The following is a 14,402-nucleotide window of genomic DNA, read 5'->3' as shown; positions in this document are numbered from 1 at the left end:
TGCAATCTGCAACTTACTGTTATCTAGCAGTAATATGTTTTTTGTATACTTTATTAATCCCCTGTAGGGAAATTACTCTCTGCATTTAACCCATTCACTCAGTGAAGCAGTAGGCAGCCACCAATCCAGCGCCCGGGGGAGCAGTGTGTAGGGACGGTACCTTCCTCAGGGGTACTTCAGGGTTGCCATTCGGTGGATTTGAACCCCCAACCCCCAATCATGGGGGCGAACGCTCTACCTTTACACACTGTAATTTTAAACTCAATCACGGAAAAGGCAGAAACCAGCAACTGCATTTACACAATTCGAGAACAACACTGACAATTATACTTGTAATAATTTAAATCATAATGTGTCTAAAGAATAATAAGTACAATTGTAGAAAAAAAGACTTTAATCTCTCCCACACCCTCCCATCCACACCCTCAGACAAACATTTGATAGCAAATTTTGACATGTTTTCATGCTGCTTGTTATAAGAACATTCTTGATTATACAACTAAAACAGCATAATCCAGACCCAAGTTCCACCCCTACTCTGATATCCCCATAACTACAGTTTCATCAAAGTTCATCGTGTTTCTTCGTTAAGTCTTCGCCATAATTGGTAGCCTGACTGCCCACAAACATGTTCCAGTTGGCTAGAATCTCCTTCTTGGTTATTCTCTCATCCTGTTGTTTGGTCACCAGATTCCATCCATTGGTTTCATTGATTTAGTAGTTTGAGTGAGAGAAGGAAAAGAAGGAGTAATGAAAAAAGCAAGAGACAGAAAGAAGCTTGTTAATAATTAATCCAAAATTAACACAATTATTTCAAAGACAAGTGATTGTAAGTTAGCGCTGTGTTGACCAAACTCTCCAAAATACTCTTATACTTATTACAGTACTGTACAAAGGTCTTGAGCCACCGCTCATTCTTTATATTTTGCTAGGAAAAAGTAAAGGGAAACAGGTGCAGCAATTTATTTAAAAATTCAAAATACATGGAAATGATCAAAAAGAATTAAACCAACTTCAAAGTGCTTGAATTGCACAGACGTTCACCAGTAATGATCGAAACATGTACTGTTAGAAAGAGGGGGTTTGTGAGTAACACATAGTTGCCAGTAGGTAGCATAGGAGTAACAATGACTCCAGACATGCCTGCAAAAGTATGAGTCGAGTAAGACTATCATATGGTCTTCCCAAGGGGACACTAATGGGGACACACTGAGTACTTGTGAACATTGTAACTTTTGTATTGTATTATTGTAGGGTCTTTACTGTTTAAAATAAATTCCAATTGTTGTTGTAATTTGGTGCCTTATAAATAAAACTGAATTGTATCTAAAACATTATGTGTAACTATGAATTTTAAAATTTAGTTCAAGCTTCTAAATCCATTACTTTCAAAAATCTATAGCTTTTCGATACACCCTGTACAAGGGTTAGGGGTTAGGGGAGCATACAAAAACACTCCGTACAGCATATACAGGCAAAAACAGACTGTACAGTTCTAGTCTGCAAGTCATTTATTCTTCAAAAGAAACTTAACACTCTCAGGCAAGTTTTCTTGTCATTTCTTTAAGCAGTGATTCTCCAGGCTTCCTGAAGGAGATTCCAAACCTCTTTTGTTGATGTTGTATTCTCTATCAAGACAATCCTACACTGCTTCTTTAATGTTAATGTCTGTGTTTTTTCTATTCAGGTATGCAGTGTGTTTGTGATCGCTGTCATGCTGGAAAATGTAGCTGTTGCCATCACACTTTCCAGAATGCATGGCAGATCAAAACTTGACTGTTCATTATTTCACCAAGTTTGACAAGATTCTTAACACCACTGGCTCATATTCATTCTAAAACCATAACAGACTATCAGCTGTGTTTTACAGATGGCTATTCACTGTTTTACCTCTCTCTTGATCTCCTCCATTCTGAAAACACCTTGAATCAATCATTTCAAATTTGGGTTCATCATTCTATCAGACCTGTTGTTGTCTCTCTTCCACAGCATGTCTTTTATTCTGTTTTCCTTCTCTCACCCCAACCGGTCGCAGCAGATGGCCCCGCCCCTCCCTGAGCCTGGTTCTGCTGGAGGTTTCTTCCTGTTAAAAGGGAGTTTTTCCTTCCCATTGTCGCCAAAGTGCTTGCTCATAGGGGGTTGATTGTTGATTACAAAGTGCCTTGAGGCGATTGTTGTGGTGATTTGGTGCTGTATAAATAAATTGAATTCCCACTAGCTTTTAATTATACTACTTTGGTGTAATTTGGCACCACAGCCTTTTCCCCCTGTTTCTCTTCCTTAAGGACAGCTTTTGACAATCACCTTTCCACTGATACCGTTTCTGAGGAGGCTTCAGAGCAAACAGTAAATGGATCAGCTAAAGGGCCAGATGCAGCTCTCAGGTCCTGTTTCGTCGGGTCTTTGCTTGTTTTTTTTCTATTTCTTGACTTTCATCTGCTGTTGATGATTTTTAAGCCTGACACTTCTTTTATCTTCCTTTTGTCCAATTTCCTAAAATTGTTAAATACATTTTTTCAAGACACACGAGTTTTTGGCATATCACCTTGTTGGGGCAAAAATATTTTTTCTGTTAATGTGTTTTATCATGTTGAAATTTTTCATAGATTCAACTAAAGAAATGTGAAAGTACTTAAAGACACAATTTAAATTGGTTATTAGTTTGGTTGTCTGTTATGTGAAGACACACAACACTGGTTCACCCCTTGAGTTAGATGCTTTCTTTATGCTTTACTGAGTCATAGGTCAGTGTTAACAATCAAACACAAAATTCTCTGAAAACTCTGGACATTATCTGCTTTTTCAGTCACTTTCAGACCAGTCTTTGTACCTGATCATTTTCAAAGACAAACTTTGAAAGACCTTCAGGAAGCCTGAAGAAGTATTGTTCAACACCACCTTTAACATTTACAAGAAAGTCTTGGAAACAAAATACACGGAAATAAGAAGGGGCTCAAGAATTTTGCACAGTGCTATAGTTAACAATGGAATAGCTGCCACTATTTTTCACGACGGACCAAATAAAGTGCTGTATTTTCGTCGGCTACATCTACATTGTTGGAAAAATGAACTGGGATATAAACATAATTGCTCTGGTTTTTAATGTCAAAATAAGCTACCAGAATTTAAAGAATTTAAATTTAAACAGAGATTAGTCTACCTTGTCAGTGTCTGTCTCATGGATCAAATGTTTGGCTTCATTGTCAGCATGGTCAACCTCTCCAGGCAAAACCCACTGTCCTACTTCATTAGCATCCAGGTACCCATCCTAAACACAGAGAGAACATTTAAAAGTAACCATAACAGTCTAAAACCTCCTACGTGGCACTGAGAATCTGCTACCAGGAGTAGCAGCTTCTTAAAGTTGGACCAACCCAAAAACCTTGGAAAATGCTTTAACAGTGGTTATAACAATTTGTCCCTTGCCTGTTCCATTTTGTGCCAATTAACATCAACAAGTGCCTCAAGGTAAGTAATGTGACCACTTTTTGAGGCTGAAACTAATCCTTTTACTTTTATAGGTTTATGTCAAATTGGTATCATAACTGTGTTTATAGGTATTATTTTTCTTAATGAAAAAAATCAGTTTCATTTTGAAGAACTAAGGATCTTTTACCTTATTGGTATCCCTGATCTCTGAGAAATGTTTCCTCTCTGTCTGGACCCAGTCAGGCTCACTTTCCCCATCCTCGGCTGTGTACATATCACCTGTGATTCAAGAGTAATACACACATTTAGGACTGACAGCCTCCAGTGCAGAGAGTAGATGCTCAAATAGTCAAGTAAGTAACCTACCGATGTATTCTTCTAAGTTGATCTTCCCGTCCCCATTCTTATCAATGTCCTCCACAGTTTCCTGCATAACAATATCATTCAGTTCTCACAATTAAAAATCCAGTGATAGACACATTTATGCCTTTGTTTATAAATGCACAAGTTATAAATTTGCCTAATTTACATTTACATCCTGGTAATCAGTAGTAGGTAGGGATGGGTATCGAAACCCGATTCTTGTTGAGAACCGGTTCCCACTGTTTCAATTCCTTGGAATTGTTTGCCATTTTTGCAAACGATTCCCTTATCGATTCCAGTCGCCCCCGAATGACGTCACCACGCTGCGGAGCGTCATTTACCTGGCAGGAAATATGGCGGCTCAAACGCTCAAAAGTTTGGTTATACTTTATGAGAACGGATGACAACGGGGCAACTTGCAATACTTGCAAAGCAGATATTTCATTTAAGGGAGGAAACACTACGAATATGCAAAAGCATTTGCTCACAAAACACACGATAACCTTAAATGAATGTCGTGTTTTTAATTCCGCTCCGGACTCGTGAATCTCAGCCCAGCAGCAGCGGTAATGTTTGCACGTCCTCTCCCGTTAATGCAGCAGGTAAATAATCAGCTAACAGTGCATATTATGTTAGCGCGATCTGCCTTATTATAAAACCTACCATTACTGTGCATTTAGGTGACCATGATGAGACAGACAGAGTCTGGCTGGCAGTTCTCGCTGCAGTCTACCGGTAGCGTCTCCTTTCAGGCCAGGATAGACGAATGTCACCGAGCAGTGACTAAGTTTGTGGTCAAAGGCTTGCACCCATTTGCACAGCAGATGCCCCCGATTTTCGGTAAGTGAATGTGTTTAATTGTAGGCAGGGACATTACTGGATATTCTTGTGTAATTGCTACAGAATAATTTATGTTATACTTTGTTATTGCTACAGAAGAATATTTATTTTATTATTTTACATTTACAATTTTTTTTCCTGGGGACCCTGTGACACCCCATTGAAGAGCCGTAGGCTGTGGATCTCTTAAGATCTCACTGTTGGGTTTGTAAGGCCATGTTACTCCTAAATTTCTATCTTGTTCAAAGAGAAGATATAAAACAGTTCTAAGCTAATCGACCTTAGTGCTCTCCTTTTTTAAAAAGAATCGATAAGAGAATCGAATCATTAAACAGAATCAAAAATGAAATCGGAATCATGAAAATCTTATCAATACCCATCCCTAGTAGTAGGCTTTACCTGAATTACCACATCTTTCATGTAATCAAACTCCTCAGGGTGAAGGAAGGCAGTGAACTCCTCACGTGTGGCAATGCCATCACTGTCTCGGTCAGCCGTCTTAAAGCGCCTTTCATCTCTTTTGAGCATGGACTTATAAGTCTCCTTGTCATCAACATCATCAAAATCCTCACCTAAGAAAAGAAAAGACTCATTTTCAGCACATCATTGTCTTTTGGGTGTGGACAATCCACGGGCACTTGGTTGACGAGAAACAGATGGGAAAGTAGTAAACACACACAAAACTCAAACTATGGGACAGAAAAGGCCAAATTTAATTACACACAGTAGTGGTGTATAAACACAAAGGAAGTGAAAAGGGGTGACATGTTTCCCAGCATCACAGATTGAGATCCAGATTGAGTTTAGAACAGGGAACTATGGGATGGCACAGGGTCATCAACTATAAGCTTTGTCAAAAGTCTGAAGCCTGTTCTAAGCAGAGAGTGTCTGTATCCAGTAAAAGCTTAGAGCTGGCTCTGTAGTAGAGAGGTCTCATAGCCGAAGGCTCTGCCTCTACTTTAAGAAACTCTAGCAAACACAAGTAAATCTTCACTTTGAGAGGAAATAATCAGTAAATGAGTGATTGGGCTTTGGATGGAACTTTCAACAGAATAATCCTACTCTGGAAATTTGAACCATTTGCATTTCCACTTGTTAAATAATACTGTGCCCCTCACCCACTGTGCATGTTAGTCTGTACTGTAATTAAAACATTTATTTTCCATTATTATGGTGATACTAAAATCAAAAGCGGAACAGCCAGGAAAGGAGATTATGGAAATTTGATCAAATTGGGAAAAAAGGAAAAGAATAGAAATTGAGCTATTAGGGTTTCACACACACCCAGATAGTAGCCATAGGTGGTGTTTTTATACTCCTCCCAGCTTATCTTGTCATCTTGGTTCTTGTCGTAGTCCTTCCAGTGTTTGTTAACATTTTCCTCGATGTACCTCCTCTGTCGGTGTTTGATCCAATAATGCAGCTCTCCGTGGCTGATGTAGCCATCCTTGTCGGTGTCAATACGGTCCACTATCTTCCTGTGAAGGGAGATGGAGAAGTTTCAAGTCGTGATTATGTCTAGTGTCCAGACTGTTGTATCAAATGCTAATTTTTATATCCTACTGTCCTATTTGGGCTCTAGTCAATGTGGAGTATGTGAAATTCTAGTCTGAACTGGGTAATGAGTTTTGCTAAGTGCTGAAATGTTTTAGACCACAGGCCACATTCACCAATACAGTATGTTACACCCATGACAAAATTCAAATAACACTGGATTATAAACACTGACGTCTTTTGACTGTGAGAGGAAGCTGGAGTATCCATGGAGGCATACAGAAAACACGCAAGCTTCATGCTTCTTTATTAGATTCAACCAAATTATTGTAGCCACTTTGTCATGGACCGTAACATATTAGATATTAAATACAGTATTAGAGATTCTGTAACTGTTTTTTGAAATGGGAATTACATTTTGACTAGAGGCACATACTTTAATCGCCTCAAGGCACTTTACATTGAATGGTAAAAATTCTGAAATGGTGCATACTTAGACAGAACAGCTATAAGTTTGTCATTCATGCATTATTACACAGAATCAAAAGTTCCAGTTAGATTAACACATTAATATCAGCCTAGTTTTGTGCCTTAGAGCCTAGCTACAATTAACATTTAATATAAATTTAAAGTCAATAAATGATGAAAAATTAGGTTTAAATTTCTGGTGAAAAATTATCCATTTGTTCATGACTGTGCAGATTTCTGACATTTTGTGTATATTTATATAAGTTAGACCTCATATTGTGTCACTTTCTGAATTTTATACTTATTGGGTTACATGTTTATTTATACAGTACATGAAGTCAAAATTCACATTTTTTATGTAACTGAAATGTTTCATTATTTGGGCTAAAGCCATTAAGAAAGTTACAGACTATGTTTATACGAAACGTGTGTATACTTACTGCCTTTGATGTATTTGACCATGTAATATATGTAATACATATTAGGGAATTTAACACATGCATATGTGTGAAGAAATGGCTTTTATTTTGCCACAACATCTGATTTCCATGCTATCCTCATGCCACCCTAAGAAAATTTCTCTACAGCCGCCCCTGAGGCAGAACTGGATAGTTTAGAAAATCTGTGATAGTATGTCCAACTTACGCTAATCTATCTTTGCTCTCCTCAGGAGTCAGCTGGTCAAAGGTCTTGGCCTCTTCTTTGCCCAAAAAGGCCTCATGGTCATACTGGAAACTGTGAGCATCATCATGGGCGTGGTCACTCAGATCAGGCTGGTGATGGATGCGCTTCTCCTGAGCAGGCACAGCAAAGGCAACAGCGGCCAGAAAGTAGAGCGATGCTAATGAATTCAGCAGCATCATAACTGACTTCAGGGGGTGAAGAGAAGACAAAAAGTCAAATACACATGGAGAGCACAGACCATTTGAGAGAACACAGTACAAAGTATAACGCACATTATACTATTGCAAAACACATGTACACTACTCAAAGAATAAAACACAACAGGTCACAATACTGTGGCAGCTCACTGCCAACTTCAATGCCAATTGAATTAACCAGGATAAAAGCCAACTACAGAGCTCTCAACCTGAAGCATTCAGAAGATTGTTTTTGAAGAATCTTTCCACTTAAGGAGGGCCCGGACTAGCATGAGTTACCACTAATTTGAAGCAGATGACAATGTCTACATTTATATATATATATACCTTTAAATCAATTTGATATTTATAAATGCACAGGGATATGAATGAATAGGAGACAACCAAGAACCAACAACATTTGAAGACTGTACTTCATTCAACAAAATAAGTACAGTCTTTGAGTTCTTCAGTCTTTTCCCAGCATTTTTTTCTGAGCTAGTCATTCTTGTTTATTTATTTGCTTTAAAAGTCGTCTACAAGCTAAATAGCAACAATGCAAAAATTGGTGTGGTCTAAAAGCTATTAGAGATCACTACATTTATTTAGGGTGACCATTTTTTCATTTCCACTGATGAAAGAAGAAAAATCTGGTATCCGCAGCGTCAAATCACTGTAAAAGATTCATGTCATCATGAGGTAAAAGTATCCATAATCACTTTCTCGCTCTCTCAACACTGAAATTCATTTTTAAAGTTCTGATAGAATAAATACACAAAAGCTTTGTCATGCACGACACATCACTTTTTACATGCAAGAAAAAGATGAACTCACCAGCTTTGTAGCGCCACTTTTTACACTCCAGGGTCACTCCAGAAACAGTCCGCGTTGGCAAACGCTAACTTTAAAAAACAATGGTATTTGGGCGGGTTCAGTTACACAGTTATCCAATCATCAATGCCTTAAAGAAAATTCTAACCAATAAAAATTTCGTCAAAGTATGGGGGCGGGGCGGGAGGGAAACGTTTCAAGGTAAGTTCTTATTGGCCTCTTACCGCCACGTTGTCATGCAAACGGTCCACGTAATAACCATCATTCGCTCCCGTCGAGGAATCAAGGGGAGTGATCGTCACGTGGTTCACATACGCCGTAGTTCCCGGAAGTGGTCAGGGAGGCATTGGAGTATGTGGATGGAAGTTGTCAGAGCTCCGTTTTTCGGTAACTATTTGGCAATAAATTTAGGGTGACCAACCATCCCCTTTTTTTGCACTTACTGATTGTAAAAGCCTATATGACATTTTATTTTACACCATTCATTAACGGCACAGAAAAGGCATTGTTTAAATATGTTAAGCCAAGTGTCCTCTTTTTGGAAATGAAAAAATGGTCACCCTAAATAAACGTAGTGATCTCTAATAGCTTTTACACCACAGTACGGAGTGCCTATAAAAAGCCAAACATAAAAAATACATGAAAGACCACATATTGTATTTCTTACAAAGGCCATGGGCAAGCTTATTAAAATAAGATGCTTGAAAGGGTGCTGAGGGTGCTGTCTCAGTCCAAGGAGTCTCCTTGCTCCTCCTGGTTCCTGTGCTGGCATAGGAGAGAGAAAAAAGACAAAACGAGTTCAGGCTCGGACAGACAGATTTTCAAGAGATGACATGTTGTTTTTATCACTCAAATTATATAAATTCATACATTTTATCAGTTGCTACCAATGTGTGCAATCAATACATACTAATTCTTTAATACAGGATTTTTGTGGTAACATACACAATATTACTTTAGGGTGTTTACCTCACATTATAAAGTGCTTGAGGGGACTGTTAGCCTGATTTTGTGCCATGTAAATAAAATGGAATTGAACTGAATACAGTTTTAGAAATCTTTAGGTATTTAGTCTAATTCTCTATTTAGCCTTATATGGTGACTTTTATTCAATTCAATTCAATTTTCAATTCAATTCAATTTTATTTATATAACGCCAAATCACAACAAAAGTCGCCTCAAGGCGCTTTATATTGTACAGTAGATAGCACAATAATAAATACAGAGAAAAATCCAACAATCATATGACCCCCTATGAGCAAGCACTTTGGCGACAGTGGGAAGTAAAAACTCCCTTTTAACAGGAAGAAACCTCCAGCAGAACCAGGCTCAGGGAGGGGCGGGGCCATCTGCTGCGACCGGTTGGGGTGAAAGAAGGAAAACAGGATGAAAGACATGCTGTGGAAGAGAGACAGAGATTAATAACAGATATGATTCGATTATCAGATCTGATGTCACATTTTAAACTTACTTTGTGCATTTAATCTAATTTTCAATCCTCCATCTTTTCTCTGCTTCTGTTATCAGCTAAGCTACACACAGACGCAAACAGTTAGCAGGATCACAGAAGAGTTTTCAAATGTTCTCAAAAATAATTTTTGACCCTTTTGAACCTTTATTTATATATCACAAAAATAGCCAACTGTTTCCCTGATAGTAGTGCAGTTATCATTTTACTTCATAAACACACCAGTGGATAAATGAATTTAAACAGATCGGACAGCCAAATCTCATAATGTCATAGTTAAGTAATATTTCACTGTTGTCAATTTGTTGTTCATTTGGGAGCCTAACTTGTCATCTGTCCAAAATCTAATAGTAGATTAGTGGATAATTCACTAACATGTTTTAATAAACCTCTGAAATTGAATTATGTGTGCATCTCATCCTTTTTACCTCGCTGTAAAAAATATAGCGCCAGCACCAAAAACAACTAGCAAATGTAATGAGATTATTCCTAGTAATACATCTTTTAAACAGAAAATAATGTGATTATGTGACTAATTATTATTTATTTGCATGTACTACTCAGCTTTACCATTATTTTGAGGAATTGCACAAATATTTGCACACTAACTAACTAGACCACTGGCGTTCCTCTGACCGATCACGGTGGGCTGTCTGTACTAAAAATTCCAGGGTCACCCTTTTTTTCCTAGTCCATACCTAGGTGTAGAAAAAAGAAATGAAGTCACGCAAAGCAGAGTACATGTGTGTGAATAAGAGGGAGACAAGGGTAACAGTGAAGCTAGAAGGAGTAAAGCGGCTGTGTTTAATATGTGGAGTCGAAAGTGCACAAGCGAGTGCAGGCAAGGTGGAGTGGGTAGAGATGAATGTCCCACATAGCAAAATTGGTATGGCCCAGATCTGGCCCACACAATGTGCTTACACATGGCCTGCAAAGAATGACGGCCCTTTGGTGGCCCAGATCTGGTTTGCCAGAGGTGGCCCACACATGGGCCAGCACAAGGCCAGTTGCAGACACACTGGTGTCTGTAACACAGAACAGTTTCAGCTCTGGCCCCAGATGTCAGCCTAATGTGTACCTTAATCAAGCCATGTAATAACAACATGTGCCAGAACATAATAGTGCAAAAGTAACACGACAAAACTCTGTTCAGACAGTGAATGGAAAGATTCTTATATAGCACTTTTCTACTCTCCCAGATTACTCATTTGAAACGCTGGCTGTAACATTGAAACATGGCATTTGGGTCTTCTAACTAAAATAGGGAAATAGGAACATAAATAGTGCCATCATTGGCAGGCCTGGCCCATATCTGGATGACATACCACTTACCATGCCAGAAGTCAGCCAGCAGTGCTGGCTTGACACCAGATCCAGGCCAGAGCTGTCTGCTATGTGGGGTCAGGGGTAATACTGAAAGCTTAAAAGAGGTTTACAAGACAGTAGTCAGATCTGCTATTATTAATGTTTTGGAGATAGTGGTATTGATGAAAAGGCAGCTATTAGCTGGAAGTGGCAGAGTTGAAAATGTTCTGATTTTGTTCAGGAATTTTATAAAACACTTTGAGTGCTCAGGTAGAGTAGAAAAGCGCTACGTAGCAACCAGTCCATTTGCCATTTACCAGCGTACACAATATTAGTATAGCAGTCTGGAGACAAAAAGTTAGAAAGGCAAGGCTTAGATGGTTTCCAAACAAGTTATATTTGTTCAGATGTTTTCTAATTTTACTGACACAAGTATGTCTCAGTGTGTCAGAAGCATAGACCATAACCTAGACCTGGATCAACCCCCTCCTTGAGCACACAGATTTAACACAGACTACCCAGAGCAAGGCTGCCCCGGAGGAGAAATGTGTGTAGAAAACAGCAGGGGATTACATAACAAGTGAGGGCTCATATGACCCCATTATGATAAACTGACATATGACAAGGACCATGTGTCAAAAGGAGGGATGGTACAACATGGGATGGTACAATTAGAATGGGTTTTATTGAACTAATACCAGGTGGAGGTAAAAAAAAAAAAAAAAAAAAAAAAAAAGTAATGTTGGTAATTACTGACATGTTCTCAAAATGGGTAGATTTTTATCCTTTTTGCAAACAAGATGTAGGTGCAGTAGCCAAAGCCTAAACTGCAAGAAATCAACCCAAGAAAACTCATCTCCAGAGAACTAGCTAGAAGTAAAAAGAATGGCAGTGATCATTCCAGATACTATGCCAACCCGGACAGATGTTAAGGTAAAAGGCTGCACCATTTACAGTTATTGCAAGAGGTTTCCATAACCACAGGTTAAAAAGATGGTGAAAAATCGCTCTCCTCCAACAAAAGCTCCAATTAAGTGATGAGTGAGACTGTGTCAGGCACAAAGGATCAGCAATGGAACACAGACAATACCTGTTTAAACAGCCAGGCTGGTGCTGCTTGAAATGTTCAGTATTTTGTGTTTTTAGAAAATGGTGAATATTGGTGTAACTTTTATAATCATTCCAATCAACTTTTAAATTCTCTAGGAACCACAAGTGAAAAAGCAGTTTCAGAGCAAAGTGGGGTGATACAGTACTATAAGGTTTTTATGATGGCACTTGATTATTCAAGATCTTGTATGTGAGGCAAAGGATTTTAAATTAAAGCACCTTGAGACCACTGTGATTTGGTGTGATGTAAATAAAACTGAATGAAAATAAACTGAATTGAAATCTGATTCTGGATTGATTGAATGAAGGGAGGCCAATATAGGAGAAATCTGCTCTCTCTTTCTAGTCCCTGTCAGGACTCTTGCTGCAGCATTTTGGATTAACTGAAGGCTTTTCAGGGAGTTTTTAGGACATCCTGATAATAATGAATCACAGTAGTCCAGCCTAATAAATACATGAACAAATAAATGTATGAACTACTTTTTCAGCATCACTCTGAGAAAGGACATTTCTAATTTTAGAGATGGAAGAAAGTCGTCCTACATATTTGTTTAATATGTGCACTGAAGGACATCTCCTGGTCAAAAACAATAGTGGACTAATCTCTGTGTTTTTCCTGCTAGGCTTCAGTGCAGCGGTCAATACTGTTGACCATAACATTTCTATTACGATTAGAACATGCTGTAGGTATTAAAGGTACTGCACTGCATTGGTTTGTATCATATCTATCTAATAGAGTCCAATATGTTCATGTAAATGGCCCTGAAAATCTTAGAAATATGGTATGTAACCAGATTCTTACTCTGGATGGCATTACCTTGGCCTCCAGTAACACTGTGAGGAACCATAGAGTCGTTCTTGGTCAGGATATGTCCTTTGATGTGCATACTAAACAAATATGTAATACTGCATTCTTCCATTTGCGTAAGATCTCTAATATTAGAAATATCTTGTCTCAGAGTGACACTGAAAAACTAGTTCATGGATTTATTATTAATGAGGCTGTTCTAAAAACTCCCTGAAAAACCCTTAGTTGATCCAAAATGCTGCAGCAAGAGTACTGACAGGGACTAGAAAGAGAGAGCAGATTTCTCCCATACTGGCTTTTCTTCATTGGCCCCATTAAATATAGAATCGCATTTAAAATCCTTCTCCACACATATAAGGTCTTGAATAATCAGGCACCATCTTATCTTAAAGACGTCATACTACCATATTATCCTAATAGAGCACAGACTGCTGGTTTTCCTGGAGTATTTAAAAGTAGAATGGGAGGCAGAGCCTTCGTCTTTCAGTCCTCTCCTCTGTGTAACCAGCCCCCAGTTTGAATTTGGGAGATAGACACCCTCTGTGCATTCAACATTAGGCTTAAAACATTTTGACAAAGCATATTGAAACACATATTACTGTGTATCACGTGTTATCAGAAATGTTTTTAAACACACTTGTTATTATAATGCACATAATACATGTTCATGTATTTAACACATTTCTCTCACTTTTACCTTGCAGTTAGACACCCCAATGAATTCATTATAAAATCTACTAACTTGGAACAATAGCATTCTCTTACAAACAATATCAGACCACTGGGAAACATAATGTTGGGTTTATAAAGAATAAGAAGCAGAGGATGTTCTCTAACTGCAGAGTTTACTTCTGACAGTTGGAAAAGAGAAAGAAAAGAAAAACAAACAAACAAAAAAGAAAACGATCATGTTAGACAAACTTAGGCTGGTACAGCTGAACCTCAAAAAATTAGAATATCGTGCAAAAAATAATTTATTTCAGTAATTCAACTTAAAAGGTGAAACTAATATATCATATAGATGCATTACATGCAAAGCGAGATATTTCAAGTCTTTATTTGTTATAATTTTGAGGGTCATGATTTGCAGCTTATGAAAACCCCAAATTCAAAAGGTCAGAAAATTTGAATATTGTGTAAAGGCTCAATATTTTAGGCTCAAAGTGTCACACTCTAATCAGCTAATTAACCTAAACACCTGCAAATGGTGCAAATGGTTCCCGAGCCTTTAAATGGTCTCTTAGTCTGGTTCAGTAGGAATCACAATCATGGGGAAGACTGCTGATATGACAGGGTTTTTTTGTTTGTTTTTTTGTTTTGTTTTTAAACAGTGATTTATTGATTTTTTTTGGAACAATACAAACAGCAACAAATCAGCACAGCCAAATACAAATAAGAAAAAGAGAAGAAAAGACAAATACAGGTA

At 38.1% G+C, this 14,402-nt stretch overlaps 1 protein-coding gene across 1 annotated transcript; it reads right to left on the bottom strand.

The window, feature by feature from the left end:
- Positions 1-376: 376 nt before the first annotated feature.
- Positions 377-8,375, bottom strand: rcn3 (reticulocalbin 3, EF-hand calcium binding domain). Its single transcript, XM_003459390.3, has 8 exons — positions 8,289-8,375; positions 7,240-7,463; positions 5,917-6,110; positions 5,032-5,204; positions 3,796-3,856; positions 3,617-3,708; positions 3,161-3,268; positions 377-672 (listed from the first exon to the last, which is right to left on the bottom strand). Exons 2-8 carry the CDS (start codon positions 7,455-7,457, stop codon positions 565-567), a joined length of 954 nt encoding a protein of 317 aa, XP_003459438.1. The 5' UTR covers positions 7,458-7,463; positions 8,289-8,375; the 3' UTR covers positions 377-564.
- Positions 8,376-14,402: the final 6,027 nt, after the last annotated feature.

This window comes from Oreochromis niloticus, linkage group LG4 (genome assembly GCF_001858045.2).
Source record: "Oreochromis niloticus isolate F11D_XX linkage group LG4, O_niloticus_UMD_NMBU, whole genome shotgun sequence".
Taxonomy (NCBI): Eukaryota; Metazoa; Chordata; class Actinopteri; order Cichliformes; family Cichlidae; genus Oreochromis; species Oreochromis niloticus.
The sequence above is the reverse complement of the archived record's forward strand: the minus strand, read 5'-3'. Positions and strand labels throughout refer to the sequence as shown.